Raw genomic sequence first — 15,218 nt, 5'->3', positions numbered from 1 at the left:
ATCCCAAAAAAAAAAAAAAAAAAGGAGGTAGACTGTATATCTTTTTTTTGTTTATTCCTGTTCAACTGTGCCTTACCCCCTAATAAAAATATCAAAACAAAAGTAGAAAAATAAATAATATAAAATAAAGCGAGTGAGTAGCAGAACGCCGTTGCAGCGCGGAACGCCGTGATTGCCCCGGCGCAACAGGGGGGGGCATGTCCCCCCGTCTTTTCAAAATCATGTTTTTGTCCCCCCCACTTTTTACAGTTTAAAAACTAACGGTAGGATCAGCCATTAACTGCAAATCACACCCTGTGAGAAGGGCCCGGCAGACCCGCTTCACCCCCCGCTCCCCCTCCTCCTCTCCCGTCTCCCCTCAGAGCTGCTCAGGGCGGGTTTATGGTTCTGCGTCACCAACGCAGAGCCTACGGCGTAGGTGCGCGTCGCCGTGTACCCTACGCCGTAGGCTCTGCGTTGGTGACGCGGAACCATAATTTAGGCTTACACCCGCACGTAAAGGTTTCACGCGCGCGTAAAACTCATTATATATATAAAAAAATCTGTGTCCCTTTAGGGAAGAAATGAGGGGCTCCGTGGAGCCCCTAAACGCTCTAGGAAGCCCCTCATTTGTTCTGTCCTAAAGCAGTGGAGGAGGTTCCCGGCGTGTCACCGCAGGTGCAGCAGCACCAGCAGAGTCCTGACTGACGCTTCAAACACAGAGGGACACGATCAGCGCTATTTTTATTATAAGTCTGATATATGTTGTGATATGTGATAAATCCTGACAAAAGGATTGCGCGGCTTTTGCGGCCGCTAAACCGGTGCAAATGAGACAAAAAGAGAGCGTCTAATTAAAGCACCCGCAAAGGGCGAATTGCTCCACAAACTGCGCTGCCAAGCAAATAGTGGCAGTCTGCGCCGGTGCCATTTGCATGCATGCAAATTAGGTAATATTCATACATTCGGCGCAAAATTGCCCCCTTTCTATGCAAATAAGCCTCATTGCAAAAAGCGCCTAATTCAGAAAGGCCCGAGCTATTTGCCACACGCAAAAATAGTGGAGCAAATACCGTGTTTCAGAAGCGTGTATTAAACTGCGCGCAAACTCCTCACTCCCCGTCTGTCTCTGTTTCTCTCTCTCTCTCCAATGTCATTCAAGCCTGTGTGATACTGAATGATATTAAGGGTGAATTCTACATTCAGACATGACTGTAGACAGTCAGATCAAGTGGGGTTGTGGACTTATCGGATTTAAAAATAAAAGTAACAGGACGGAGTTCAGGATTCATCCATACATAAGGGGCTGCTTTATTACAAACAATTCCACCATATAAACATATAAATCTAGAATGTGTGTGTTTAACAGCTGACCTGTAGGTGTGTGTAGCAAAACAAAAAGAACATGAATTACCATTAGATCCTGATCTGATCCCGATCCAGTGTTAATGAAGTTACTGGTGCTGTGCCTTGTGCGTAAATGCGCACAGCCTCTTAACATTTGACATTTCATTAGCTTATGTCATACAGACACTGAGGTCTTTATGTGTGTGGAGATGATGGCTATGTTCTACCACACGATGGTGGCCAGTGCACTCTTTTTTTTAAACCTTATATGTTTATTTTAATATTATGAATGTGCTTTTATTGTCTGAATGGAAGTGTGGTTGATTTTTATGTTTATGTTTTGATGAGCTGCTGGACGATTGAATTTCCCTTTGGGGATGAATAAAGTTCTATCTATCTATCTAGCTACATGCGAAATACTAGAGAAGTACAAATACGTGAAAGTTGAGGCTGTTGTGCTCTCTGAAGTTTTCATTAGGGACCAATCTGTGTGCTGAATTACGGAGAACACTGGAAACAGCTCCGCTCACCTACTCAGTAAAGGGCAAATTGCACTCAGGTGCAGAGATTTATGGGCGTGTTTGCGCCGGTATATCATTAGAGCAAAATCTTTTGTGAATAGGACCTTAAAGCAGGGCAAATTGCGGGCGCAAATGCAGCGCAATTCACAGCGCTATTTGCGGGCCCAATCTGATCTTTGTGGATTTACGTGCGAAGAGCCCCGCTCCCCCTCCTCCCTCCTCCCTCAGTGCTGTTCAAGGCTGATTTATGGTTCCGCGTTAAATCGACGCAGAGCAACGCGCACCGTACAGTGCGCGTCGCCGCATCTTTCAGGCCCCTTTTGTGCGCAAGCAAGCTTTATAGATGAGGTCCCAGATCAGGATCTGACGGTAATTCATGTTCTGTGTTTTGCTACACACACCTACAGGTCAGCTGTTAAACACACACATTCTAGATTTATATGTTTATATGGTGGAATTGTTTGTAATAAAGCAGCCCCAATTATGTATGGATGAATCCTGAACTCCGTCCTGTTACTTTTATTTTTAAATCCGATAAGTCCACAACCCCACTTGATCTGATTGTCTACAGTCATGTCTGAATGTAGATTTCACCCTTAATATCATTCAGTATCACACAGGCTTGAATCATATTGAAGAGAGAGAGAAAAAGAGCTGCAGGGGGAGTGAAGAGTGATTTTGCGCGCAGTTAATACACGCTTGAAAGACGGTATTTGCTCCACTATTTTTGCGTGTGGTAAATAGCGCTGGCCTTTCTGAATTAGGCGCTTTTTGCAATGAGGCTTATTTGCATAGAAAGGGGGCAATTTTGAGCCGAATTTATGAATATTACCTAATTTGCATGCATGCAAATGGCACCGGCGCAGACTGCCACTATTTGCTTGGCAGCGCAGTTTGTGGAGCAATTCGCCCTTTGCGGGTGCTTTGTGAATTAGACGCTCTCTTTTTGTCTCATTTGCACCGGTTTAGCGGCCGCAAAAGCCGCGCAATCCTTTTGTGGATTTGGCCCTCAGTCTTTCTGACACTCAGTCTTTCTGACACTCAGTCTTTCTGACACTCAGTCTTTCTGACACTCAGTCTTTCTGACACTCAGTCTTTCTGACACTCAGTCTTTCTGACACTCTGTGGGCGAAACCTGCTGTGAAGTTACATCTGTGACGTCATGCGCATTCCCTCTAATGCATCTTTCAACCTGACCATCTTGACGTTGGCACGAGGAGATAAATGCTTTTTCAACAATGTACCTTGGATGTGTTGTAATTGTGTTATACCTGTGAAAAATAGATGTATACTAAGTATCAGTAAATATTTTCAGCAGTTACTGCAATAGACTGGGAATGTACGAAATATACTGTATGATGGAAATTGACAATAACCGGTTAGTTGCTGTGAAAAAGGATTTTACTTTCCATGAAGAGACTAATATAACTGATGTCGTCCCTTTTGTCTCTTGATGTCCAGCGCATAGACTTCCTCCTGAAGAAGGAGCACTTTGTTGAAGCGCTGTCTCTGGCCTGGTCCTTCCATGAGGGCACAGCCAAGGCTGTGGTTGGTGGGTATAATCTTACACCACATACACTATCTGATCATAACATACAGGGAATACAGGAAGTTTTCTGTTTTATTTGCAACCCTATTTGCTATTATAAATATATTTGGGATTTACTAAAGGCATGGTCTGTGGGGGCCAAGTTTCTGACCATCACTTGTGGATACCAGCCTGTCTAGGTTGTAGAAGTATGAAAAAGATTAACATGACTTAGAACATGTAAATTGTTGGGGTAATGGCAGGACCATGCTAGATAGATTTGAAAATGTTTATTAATATGGCTGATGAGGACATATTTTCTGTAATTCAATTAAAACAAAAATGTCATACATTCTGGATTCATTACAAATCAACTGAAATATTGCAAGCCTTTTATTATTTTAATATTGCTGATTATGGCTTACAGTTTAAGATTAAGATTCCCAGAATATTCAAATTTTTTGAGATGGGATATTTGAATTTTCTTAAGCTGTAAGTCATGATCAGCAATATTAAAATAATAAAAGGCTTGCAATATTTCAGTTGATTTGTAATGAATCCAGAATGTATGACATTTCTGCATTACAGAATATAACCTCCTGAGACCCTGCATTCTCATATGAGGACATTACATTTCTGCTGTTCTGCGCCATGATACTTCATTTGTACGAACATTGACCCATTGTCCTCATCCGGGACCCCCGCCTGCACCATCTAGTGGTCTCATAATGAAATTACACTCATTTGGGAAAAAACAAGATGGCTGAAATCTCAATGAAAGTCTTCTATGGCAGCTCCCGACACAAATATGGACACGGTAAAAATCCTAACCTAATTTTATGATTTAAGTATATTTATGCACAATAACGTCTGCAGCTTCACATGGCATGCTTTTTTGATTATATTTGAGTAATATTAGCAAGCTACAACGTCTGTAAACATGAAGTACTCGTTTGAGGACATCAGGTCTGTCTTCACTGCAAATTCTTTCCAAGAACATTTGTCTTTATTTCTTGCCCAAATGTCCAATTTCTAGTCAAAATAAGTCTCATTACACTTGAAATACTTGTTTTTAGATTTCCATTTGTTTAAAGCACATTTTCACTAGAAATAAGTAGAATAATCTGCCAAGTTTTTATTTCCTTGTAATAGGAAAGAAAACAATTGAAAATTATATATAAATATAAATGATATAGAGATATAACCTAATACCCATGTTTTTACTCTATAGCACTTTATTTCATTCAAAATGCTGAGTATATTGCAAATAAAATGTATCATATTTGTATTATTAGAACCTGACCAGGATGTGCAAGGATGCAGGGCAAGACCAAGAAAGGGAAATAGAGAAAAATAAACCCATTGTCCTCATGTGACGCCATTGGATTTGACATAGTTCAACAGCACATAGAAAGCAAAAATGTAATTTCAACAAAAATTAGGTCCTACTGATCCCAAATAGTAAGGAGACATAAAAAATGGACATCAAACAAAAGCCCGGGTCTCAGGAGGATAAAGGACTTTATCACAATATTCTAATTTTCTGAGACAGTCCTGTGTGTGTGTGTGTGTGTGTGTGTGTGTGTATATGTGTGTATATATATATATATATATATATATACATATATATATACATATATATATATACATATATATATATATACATATATATATATATATATATATATATATGTATATATGTATATATGTATATGTGTGTGTAAAACATGCTGAGCTCCTTCCTGTTTGCTTTCACACCCCAACATCATTGGAAAAGGATGTTGTGAAATCTGTAAATTTGACAATTACTTTTTTTTTGCCAACAATATATTTATTTATTTCAAAACATAATAATACATACATACTGTATAAGCCATAGGACTCAGACATCTGCCCCAAACCGTGCAGAACCTTGTCCTCAATTCACAACCAAAGCGTAACAACAAAACAGCACAAATAACAAATGTGAATCACTAACGAAAGACGGGAATTTCAATACGTAATGAAATAATTATACATTGCTTGAGTAAGTGAAATATAAAAAAATAAAATGGTTAATAAAATAAGAAATGGGGAGAGTAGAAACAAAACCAATCATACACTTTTCATACACGTTTGCACTGCACATAAAATAGACAACAATTACTCAACACAAGACAGTAAACCTTTTTGAAGCTACAGAGAGCGACTTAAGGGTCATCCCCAGGTGTTTATTTGTAAGAAAGTTTTTAAAATTACTTTTTATTATTTATTACACTTTTATTTTATTTTTACGCGAATTGATTGTAGTTGCCCCCCCAATTTCTTTTTATAACTGTATACAATGACAGTAAAGACTATTCTTTTCTATTCTATTCTACTCTGCTGCATTGTTCAACATTTGACTTTTATGATGGGACATTTTTAAATCAGATATATGATGTGTCTTTCTTTAAGGTCTGCAAGGAGATCCACAGAAAAGGAAAGGAGTTGTTGTTAATAAGGTGAGCTGGTTTCCTGCTCAAATAAAATATCAACCACGTCAAAGGGCTTTCTGCATCAGGTTTGAACTTGAAACCTTGTCTCAATGCTTAGATGGTGGAGACTCTCCTCCAGTTTACAGAGTACGCTCTGAAGAAGTGTCCAGAGCACGGCAAGATTCAGCTGATGGAGCAACACTTCCAGGTAAGGCAGCACACCTTAAACATGTTGATGTGTGGTCACATGGATGCACAATCCTAACAGCACAACAGCTGTGACATGGTTTATCACCATTTCTAAAATCAGACGATAAAGTCTCCTCTTTATACCAGTTGAAAAAGACACGGTTCAGTTCCTTTTGTTGTCGATACTATTTGATTTGATTTATTTAGATTTTGTTCAATTCAATAATACTTTATGAATACCCAAAGCAAATTATAATTCGCAGTTTTACCATGGTCTGTGTGAATACTCCATTCTGATTGGCATGTGTACAATAAAAGTGATAACCTACACCTAGAAAACAAGTTTGGTAAAATTGTCTGATAACTTTAATATCATTGCGGTGGATCAACTGCCAGGTGGTAACCACGGCAACAGAGATTCAGAGATGAAGAGCCGGCTACCGCAGGACAGCGACATGAGTGATTTTGTCATTTATTTTAATTTATTTGGTGAATTTAACAATTATGATGACTGGGATGCAGAAGAGGAGAGAAAAGAAAATAGGCGATGCGGGGCTGAGCGGACTAGAATATCTCCCGTTGCTAAGTCGTATCTCAGGTCCGTCCTAGTTCCTGGAGAATCAACACTGTGTCCATTAAGGACCTTATGGGACGGTAGTGATTGTTCCAGGTATTAGTCAAACCCTCAGGTGTTACCAAGGAAACTGAGTTATGTCTTGTTAAAAAACTTTGTAACTTACCAGGTTCCAACGGCTGCAGACGAGAGATTAATAGTTGCTCAGCTGTGGCTGGTTATAAAACTAATGATTTACATTGAAAACACATTAAAGCATGAATAACTGATTTAATATTTATGTTTTTTGGTAAGTGACCGTGGTATAAGCAGGATAATGCCCTTTGCCTCCGCGTCATCCATATATTTATGTTAATGTACATCTCGTCGGGCATTATCCCTTACTTATTGTGAGTATTTCAATTAGAATTATTCAAATATTCAAATAGATGCTTTGCTGTCCATTATGTTTTTTAGTTTAAGAAGCATCCTTCTTTGTGTAATAATCTCCAGACACCCCAGAACAGTCCCCAGAGCCATCCTGTATGAGTTTGTTGAGGTTTTCGGTCTCTGCTTGTGATCCCTAACCCAACTACCCCACCAGAGGACTTCAGATACCATTGTACTTCTAACAACAGACTTGTAGAAGATACGCAACATCTGGCTGTATTTCCAATGCATACACAAAGGGACCTGGGCTCCTTCAAACAGAACAGTCTTAGATGTCAACAAAATGCACATAAAAATCAACAAGCCAAAATAGGAACTTTTGTGTAGATTTATTAAACAAATGACAAGAAGTCCATCAGTGTGTCCAGGAGTCCTTGTCCGTCCAAGGTCATGTTCTCCTCATGTTAAGACCTGGTAACAGAAGATTTAAAAAAACAATCTCCTAATATGTAAAACCTCAGACTTTAAAGCTTTCTTTTCCACATAATTACACAGTCGTAATAGATAAGACTGCAACAAATAAAAATGCTAAAAACCCTAAAACCGCTAAAAAAGGGATTTTCCAGAAAATGAGTTTAATGATTTTTGCCTTTACACACCACACCACGGTTGATATGAAATAAAATTAGATCACATCAAAAATCAGCTCAAACCTTATTTGTATCATATATGTTCCTGAAAGACAGACCCCCATCCCCCCATCTTCTTCCTGTTTCATATTTCATATTGCATTTTTCTTCTATTTCTTATGTATATTGTGCTGCTAATGTCTGGGAGTTACCAGAGAAATGTTGCGTCTCTGAAACAGCAACGATAAAGTCTGATCTTATATCTTGTCTGCTCACTCTGTGTGTGGTTTGTTCAGGATGTGGTTCCAGTCCTGGTGGATTACTGCCTACTGCTGCAGAAAGTGTAAGTGTGTGCGTGTGTGCGTGTGTGTGTGTGTGTGTGTGTGTGTGTGTGTGTGTGTGTGTGTGTTTTTATTGCCAGGTATTTCTAGAGGTGGGTAGTAACGAGTTACATTTACTCTGTTACATTTACTTGAGTAAGTTTTGGGAAATGTTGTACTTTTAGGAGTAGTTTTGAATCACTATACTTTTTACTTTGACTTGAGTAGAATTGTGAAGGAGAAACTGTTCCTCTTACTCCGCTACATTAGGCTACGTTGAGCTGTTACTTTTCTTTTATCCCTTTTATCCACGTACGCGTCAATCTCATGACATCACTGGGTGATTCTTTGGGAAAAATGTTAGTTTTTGCATGTTTTGTCACATTTACACAGACTCAAACACACACAGAGTTTCTATGAGTTCATGTTTGTTCTAGTTCTGCCTGGTTAAAAAAGAAAAGTACAAAGGCTTGAAATTTTGTACTACTTGTGCTTAATTTGTTTTTTTATTCTGTTATTATTTTATTATTTATTAAAGCACTTGAATTTACTTTAAGATTATTTTAAATGAGGCTATTTTTGATTAATTTTGATTAATTTTATTATTTTATTTATTTAATTTGCCTAAAGATGATTATTTTGTACTTTTGTCTGTTTGAATGGTTGTGTTAAAAAAAATAAATCAGACGTTACTCAACAGTTACTCAGTACTTGAGTAGTTTTTTCACCAAGTACTTTTTTACTTTTACTCAAGTAATTATTTGGATGACTACTTTTTACTTCTACTTGAGTCATATTATTCTGAAGTAACAGTACTTTTACTTGAGTACAATTTTTGGCTACTCTACCCAGCTCTGGGTATGTCAGCACACACGTCTTTGCTTCACTTGGTTCTCTTAAGTGAAAAAAGAAAAGAATGGTCCAGAGTGTTTGTGTCGCTGGTGGGACACTGAATGAGCTGTTTGTATTTTGGAAGTTCATGACTGAGGTTAGCTCTGTTAAAGTTCCCCAAAACAATGACCAGAGAGTCCAGGGGTTTTCTCTCCACGTAGGTTATTTGGTCGGCCGGGTGTTGTAACCCTCAGTAACTGAGGCCTGAGGAGGGATGGAAACTCCCACCAGAACAAACGAGGAAAACTCCCGCTGTGAATAAAACGGTTTGCAGTTGACGAATAATGTCTCCACCTAACCCCACCTGAGGAGGTCCAGGATGCTGGAGTAATAGACGCTATATCAATAAAATTGAATTGAATTGAATTGAAAACATAAGTACCGTCCAACTGACGCTTCCATTTCGGCAGTAATCTTCCTTGGTCGTCAGCTAAGGCGAGCTATAGATGATTAATGGACAACAGCGCCATTTACTGGATGGTGCTTCGAGACTCTGGGGTTAGCTACCTGTATACGTTTTGTGGAACTGAACGTATGTCTGATGTGTGATTAGTGATCCACAAATGCTGGATCACGCTTCACAAACAGAATTTTACTTTTGCAAATAGCTTTCTGTTTTACAAATGTAAAATTATGCATTTACAAACACACACATTTGTAAAACCCAACATACAAGGTTTGTTTATTTGTGGATAGCAAAACACGTGTGCAACTCAACATATATTTGTAGGTTACAGTTATCCATGAGATAAACCTAACTCCATATTCTCGTGTCTGCCACTGTTAGACTGGCCAGCCTGGGGCTCCATTGAAGTGTCCACTTGAGACTGGTCAGTAATCTGTCCACTTTGGTGATTTTATCTCTGTATGGCCACAGTGACCTGCTCTTCAACCAGCTTTACGTCCACCTGCTGGAGAATGCCGTTGCTAAGGGCGTCTTCCTGGAGTCTCTGGAGCCTTATATTATCACCTACCGCCTGGGCCATTTACCCACCCCCGTCATCAGGGACCTTCTGTCACATTACCATGACAACGGGATGATGGACAGCCTGGAGAGGTGCATCGTCCATTTAGATGTGACCAGCCTGGATATCCAACAGGTGTGTGGTTTCTCATCTGTATTTTTGCAATTACAATAAAATCGTTTATGTCATCTAAAATGTTATCTTCTGAGAAACAAAAAAACAATTGCATATTTATATCACTCTGTCGCGCCAGTTGCGTTTCCATAACCCTTAGATTTGCACAAAACCCAAGTATTGTAGAAGAAAACCTGTAATGGAAACGGCTCCAATTTGAAAAAAAACTCCCAAATATTGCAAAAGCTTTTTACGCTTTCAGAAGGTGCTTTTACACGGGATTTGTGTATGTATGTATATATATGTGTGTGTGTGTGTGTGTGTGTGTGTGTGTGTGTGTGTGTGTGTGTGTGTGTGTGTGTGTGTGTATATATATATCAATATGTGTGTGTGTGTATATATGCGTTTTCTCATGTATGACTTCCAGTATTTATATACTCTAAATAAAACAACAAATGATCGAGGTAAACAAGTAAGGACAGGAAAGTTTTAAATATTGTATTTCAGTATTTTAACTTGAATAGGGAAATAATCAAGAATCTGACAACAATTCTCATGTTTAAAATTCTGTTTTCTGTGTGTCTAATTTATCACCTGAAATAGAAACCATGGAAAACCTGAAATATTTGTAAGATTGTGAATGAAATGTTCGTCAGTTCAGAGGTTTTATGTTACAAGGTGGAAACGTTTGAGCCGATTTAAAAAAAAAAAAAAAAAAAAACCTTCTGAAAACAAAAGCAGGCAAAAAAACGTCTTCAATCAGCAGGAATCTTTATCTTTCAGTGTTTCATGTGATGACGATGGAGACGATGAGGAATGTTTCCTGATTTCTGAGCAGTCCACATGTCTGTTACTGAAGGTTTGTGTGTGTTTAATGTGTTTAATGTGTGTGTGTGTGTGTGTGTGTGTGTGTGTGTGTGTGTGTGTGTGTGTGTGTGTGTGTGTGTGTGTGTGTAGGTGGTCCAGATGTGTTGGCAGAACCAGCTGTATGATGCTATGATATACGTCTTCAATCGTGGTATGAATGACTACATCACTCCAATGGAGGTACAGTACGTCACTGGGCCCTCATGGCTTTAATGATCTAAGAAGTGTCACGTCTTCCTGCTGACAGCAGCTGCTAATGGCATGATTCTCACTGACTACGTTTACATGCAGTCAAAATTGGGGTTGTAGCACCCTATAATGTAATAATTTCCAGAAAATGTAATAAAATTTGCATTCAACTCAATCGAAAATGTAATAAAATCCAATAATGTAATAACTTCACCAATAACGTAATAAAATATCCTGACTGATATTGTAATAACATTTTTACTGATAATGTAATACCTTTTTACATTGGGAATTTATTACATTTTCAGGTGGGTCTTTTTTTTTTTTTTTTTTTCAAAAACTGATAATGTAATACTTGACAAATAATGTAATGTTCATGATCAGTCCAGAGTTCTACATTTTGTGTTTTAAGTATCTAAGAATGTTTTATACACTGGATTTGAAACACCAGAATGACTATTGGGTTAAATTGCAGACTTTGAGTAGCATGTAATAAATTCCCAATAATGTAATAAGGTATTACATTATCGGTAAAAATGTTATTACAATATCAGTCAGGATATTTTATTACATTATTGGGGAAGTTATTACATTATTGGGTTTTATTACTTTTTCGATTGAGTTAAGTGCAAATTTTATTGCATTTTCAGGTGTTATTACATTTTCAGGAAATTATTACATTATAGGAAATTATTACATTATAGGAAATTATTACATTTTAGGGTGCTACAGGGGTTACGGTCAATATTCCGGTTACTGAAACATTCAGAATATTCCGTTTCCATGCGTGAGCAAACAGGGTTATCCCTGTGTACATGGTAATTAATCATTTTGGATATCTGGATCAAACCAGCGACGCACGGAGAACGTCATGATGCAATTCCCGTCATTTCCACTTCTTCTTCCTGTATCCAAATCCAAAACAACAACAATAACAGCAGCACGGTGGATAATGAACAGCCCAGTAGAAGTCTCTTTCTTTTGTGCTTTGGTGCTGGTACTGACCCACCAGGACTAACACTGTTCCTCATCGCCTTCTTCATTAATGGAAGGCGAGAACGTGAAGAAATGGCAAATGGAGCCGGAGCTGTGCCGTCCATATCCTGCTACCCGTTTCCAGCAGAGACCCCGGACACTCTGGATGAAGGTGCAGTCAGGACTGGTGGGAACGGGTCATAATGATGGAGTTCACCCACGCCAACTGGTGTGAAGATTTCCATATGTCGCTTCCTGGACTCAAAAGACCAAGATTCCTTGCGAAAAGAACATGCGCAGAAAACAAATTCATGTCCCTTTTGATGGGGAAATCCCGTTAGGCGTTTACATGACCAAATATTTTGGTTAGGAAAGGAGTAATCCAGGGGTCATATTCAGGTTTTTAAAAACCGGAATATGAGCAAATTCCGGTTATTCAAATGGGTTATTAGTGTTTACATGGCTGTGCGCAACCGGGTTATTGCTAATATTCCGGTTATAAAAGGGTTATTGATGCATGTAGACGTAGTCAGTCTGTCAGGAGGAAGGGCAGCTGTGTATATGTCTGACTGTGGTCTAAACGTGTCTAATTTATTTGATCAAAGGCAGCTATTGGCTGTGTTCCAAGAGATAATCTAATGTGTCTTCTTCAGAAACTGTTTGCTGTGATTAGTCCTGGAGTGAAGGAGGGGAGGAGCCTCACAGGTGACACTACAAACCACAATAAATCTCTGCTTCTTTAGATGTTTATTTGACCTGAGCTGCAACTGCTGTTTTGTTTCCACGTAAACTCCTCATGTTTTCTTGTTGTTCAGACAAGGATGTGGTGATGGGGAACAAACTGCTGGTGTACATCAGGTATGTATCGCTCACACACAGATCCACCTCCGCTCACAGCTGAGGAATTCCTCTGGTGATGAGAGCTGAGTCTTCAGTTGTTTGTTAGATGTCACATAGAGTGTGTGTGTGTGTGTGTGTGTGTGTGTGTGTCCGCGTGCGTGTGTGTGTGTCCGCGTGCATGTGTGTGTATATATTTGCATATAGCTGCTGTCTTGCAGGAAGAGCTTATCCACTTGGAGACATCCCTGAAGATCTCGTCGTTCAGGTCAAGAACCAGGTGTGAAACCATTTCACTATAATCCCTTGTAGGAACCTGCCTGTTTACTGTAAACTGTATATATACTGCTTATATATATATATATATATATATATATATATATATATATATATATATATATATATATATATATATATATACAGTATATATATATATATATGTATGTGTGTACGTGTGTGTAGATATACAGTATATAGATATAGAGATAGTATGGTGTAAATAAGTATATGTATATAAATATTTATATGGGCATGTGTGTACAAATATATAGAAATACTATGTGTATGTATGTATAGGTAAGTGTGTGAGTATAATTATAGTATAGTTATTTATTATAAATACTTGTTAATAAATGATTAGTGAATGGGGGTAGAATTAAATAAGTTTACACTTCTTCCTACTCCTTTTTCCACATGTAATTAAGATATTAAGTGTTAAAGGATGAAATTCTTTGTATTTTTTTTGTTTGGTTTTCTTATCTTCTCTTTTAATTGTTGTCTTTTTACATGTACAAAATAAATCCAATCAATCAATCAATATGTCTAAAAACAGAACCCACTGACACAAACCGGTGTATGAAGTGTGTTTGATAAATAAGATAACCAATGGGGTTCTTTTATGCTAAAGTACTGTATGTGGTAGTTGTGGCTTGTGACTTGACATTCAACAACAATTCCTCCTGTATATATTCCTCAGAATTTACTGCTCTGGGGTTCTAATCTCCATTCATTATCCTCAACAGGGTGTTGGGCTTTGGGCTCATGCCAGGGGAGTTCTTTTGACATCATTTTCTGTAAAAGCAGAACTGAATAGTGTTTGTTTTTGTGTTTTTAGGTGTTTGAGTTTCTGATCCGCCTCCACTCCGGTGACTCTTCAGAGGAGGAGGAAGTTTTCCCCTTCATTCATACACTCCTTCACTTCGATACCCGCGAGTTTCTCAACGTGCTGGCCATGGTGAGGTTTTAGCTGTGATCCTCCTGATAAACAATTCAGTTGAAATGCTGTTGAAACTTTTTACAACCCCAATTCCCCAAAAATTGGGACTTTGTTAAATGTAAATAAAAGCAGAATGCAATGTTTGCAAATCTCATCAACCCATAGTTTATCCTCAATAGAATATAAACAACATATCAGATGTTAAAAATGACACATTATGTATATATATGTATATATATATATATGTATATATACATATATATACATAATATCGCAAGTTAGGTGGGTTTTCTTTTTTTCCTCGACGACAGCTACTGTATTTTGTTGTAGTTTTTTTTTTTTTTTTTTTTAATTAACGTTTATTGGAAAGTGTTTTTTTTTTAATTGCTTAATTTGTAATTTTTTGTATTATTACATTAATTGAATTTTGATTTCTTAGGTAAAAGGGACAGATAAAATAAGCTTAGTCTTCTTTCTGTTCCCTTTCATTCAAGGAAAGAGATTTGTTGTAATTATATTGAACTGTTTTGTTTTCTTTTAATGAATTAAATAAAGAATAGAACATAAGGGTTGAATGAAGAAATCGATTAACTATTAATGAAATATGCTACACCTTCACAACTAGCCACTTTCATAATGTGTTTAATTTTCCATCTTTAAAACTTTTGTGTCAGCTCTCACTTTCATAGCTTTTGTCGTCTGTTAGTTAAGTCTTGGTTTTCTTATTCTTTACAGACGTTTGATGACTTTAAGAATGACAAGCAGGCTCTTGAATACCAGCAGAGAATAGTGGACATTTTACTCCAGGTAAGACCAGTCAAGATCAGTTTGATGTTCTCTGTGTGCACTCTCTCTCTGTATAAAAGATGTTCTCTAGCTTTACTTTTGATTGTGTTTTTCTGCTCACAGTTTCTTATTGCCTTTTTCCTTTTCAAGTTGCCTTTTTGGCTTGATTGTATTACTCTTTTTGTAAGTCATTTTTAGGGCTGGGCGATATGGACCAAAAGTCATATCTCGATATTTTCTAGCTGAATGGCGATACTCGATATATATCTCGATATTTTTTCTGTACCTTAATTGGGGTTTCCCCCAAAGCATTATAGCATAGCATCTCTGTTAGCTTCATTTTTTTCTGAGGCAAATCCTTAAAAAAACAGTCAGTTTTTAATACAAAGCCTCGTGCCAAATGTCACACAGGTTCCTTTATTAACAGAGGTCTGCACAATATCAAAATGTATAAAACAAATGAAAT

General features: G+C 37.8%; 1 protein-coding gene across 2 annotated transcripts in view; it reads left to right on the top strand.

Annotated features, from left to right (window-relative positions):
- vps8 (VPS8 subunit of CORVET complex) overlaps positions 1–15,218 on the top strand; it is an 87,079-nt gene that overhangs the window by 24,730 nt on the left and 47,131 nt on the right. For both annotated transcript variants that reach the window (XM_061744720.1, XM_061744721.1), the window contains exons 17-27: positions 3,309–3,399; positions 5,812–5,858; positions 5,950–6,039; positions 7,889–7,935; positions 9,681–9,903; positions 10,840–10,929; positions 12,567–12,618; positions 12,729–12,771; positions 12,958–13,030; positions 13,865–13,984; positions 14,702–14,773. In XM_061744720.1, the coding sequence (XP_061600704.1) occupies positions 3,309–3,399; positions 5,812–5,858; positions 5,950–6,039; positions 7,889–7,935; positions 9,681–9,903; positions 10,840–10,929; positions 12,567–12,618; positions 12,729–12,771; positions 12,958–13,030; positions 13,865–13,984; positions 14,702–14,773 (948 nt within the window). The remainder of the gene's footprint in view (positions 1–3,308; positions 3,400–5,811; positions 5,859–5,949; positions 6,040–7,888; positions 7,936–9,680; positions 9,904–10,839; positions 10,930–12,566; positions 12,619–12,728; positions 12,772–12,957; positions 13,031–13,864; positions 13,985–14,701; positions 14,774–15,218) is intronic.

This window comes from Cololabis saira, chromosome 17, assembly GCF_033807715.1.
Source record: "Cololabis saira isolate AMF1-May2022 chromosome 17, fColSai1.1, whole genome shotgun sequence".
In the NCBI taxonomy this organism is placed as follows: Eukaryota; Metazoa; Chordata; class Actinopteri; order Beloniformes; family Belonidae; genus Cololabis; species Cololabis saira.
This window is presented reverse-complemented; position numbering and strand designations above follow the sequence as displayed.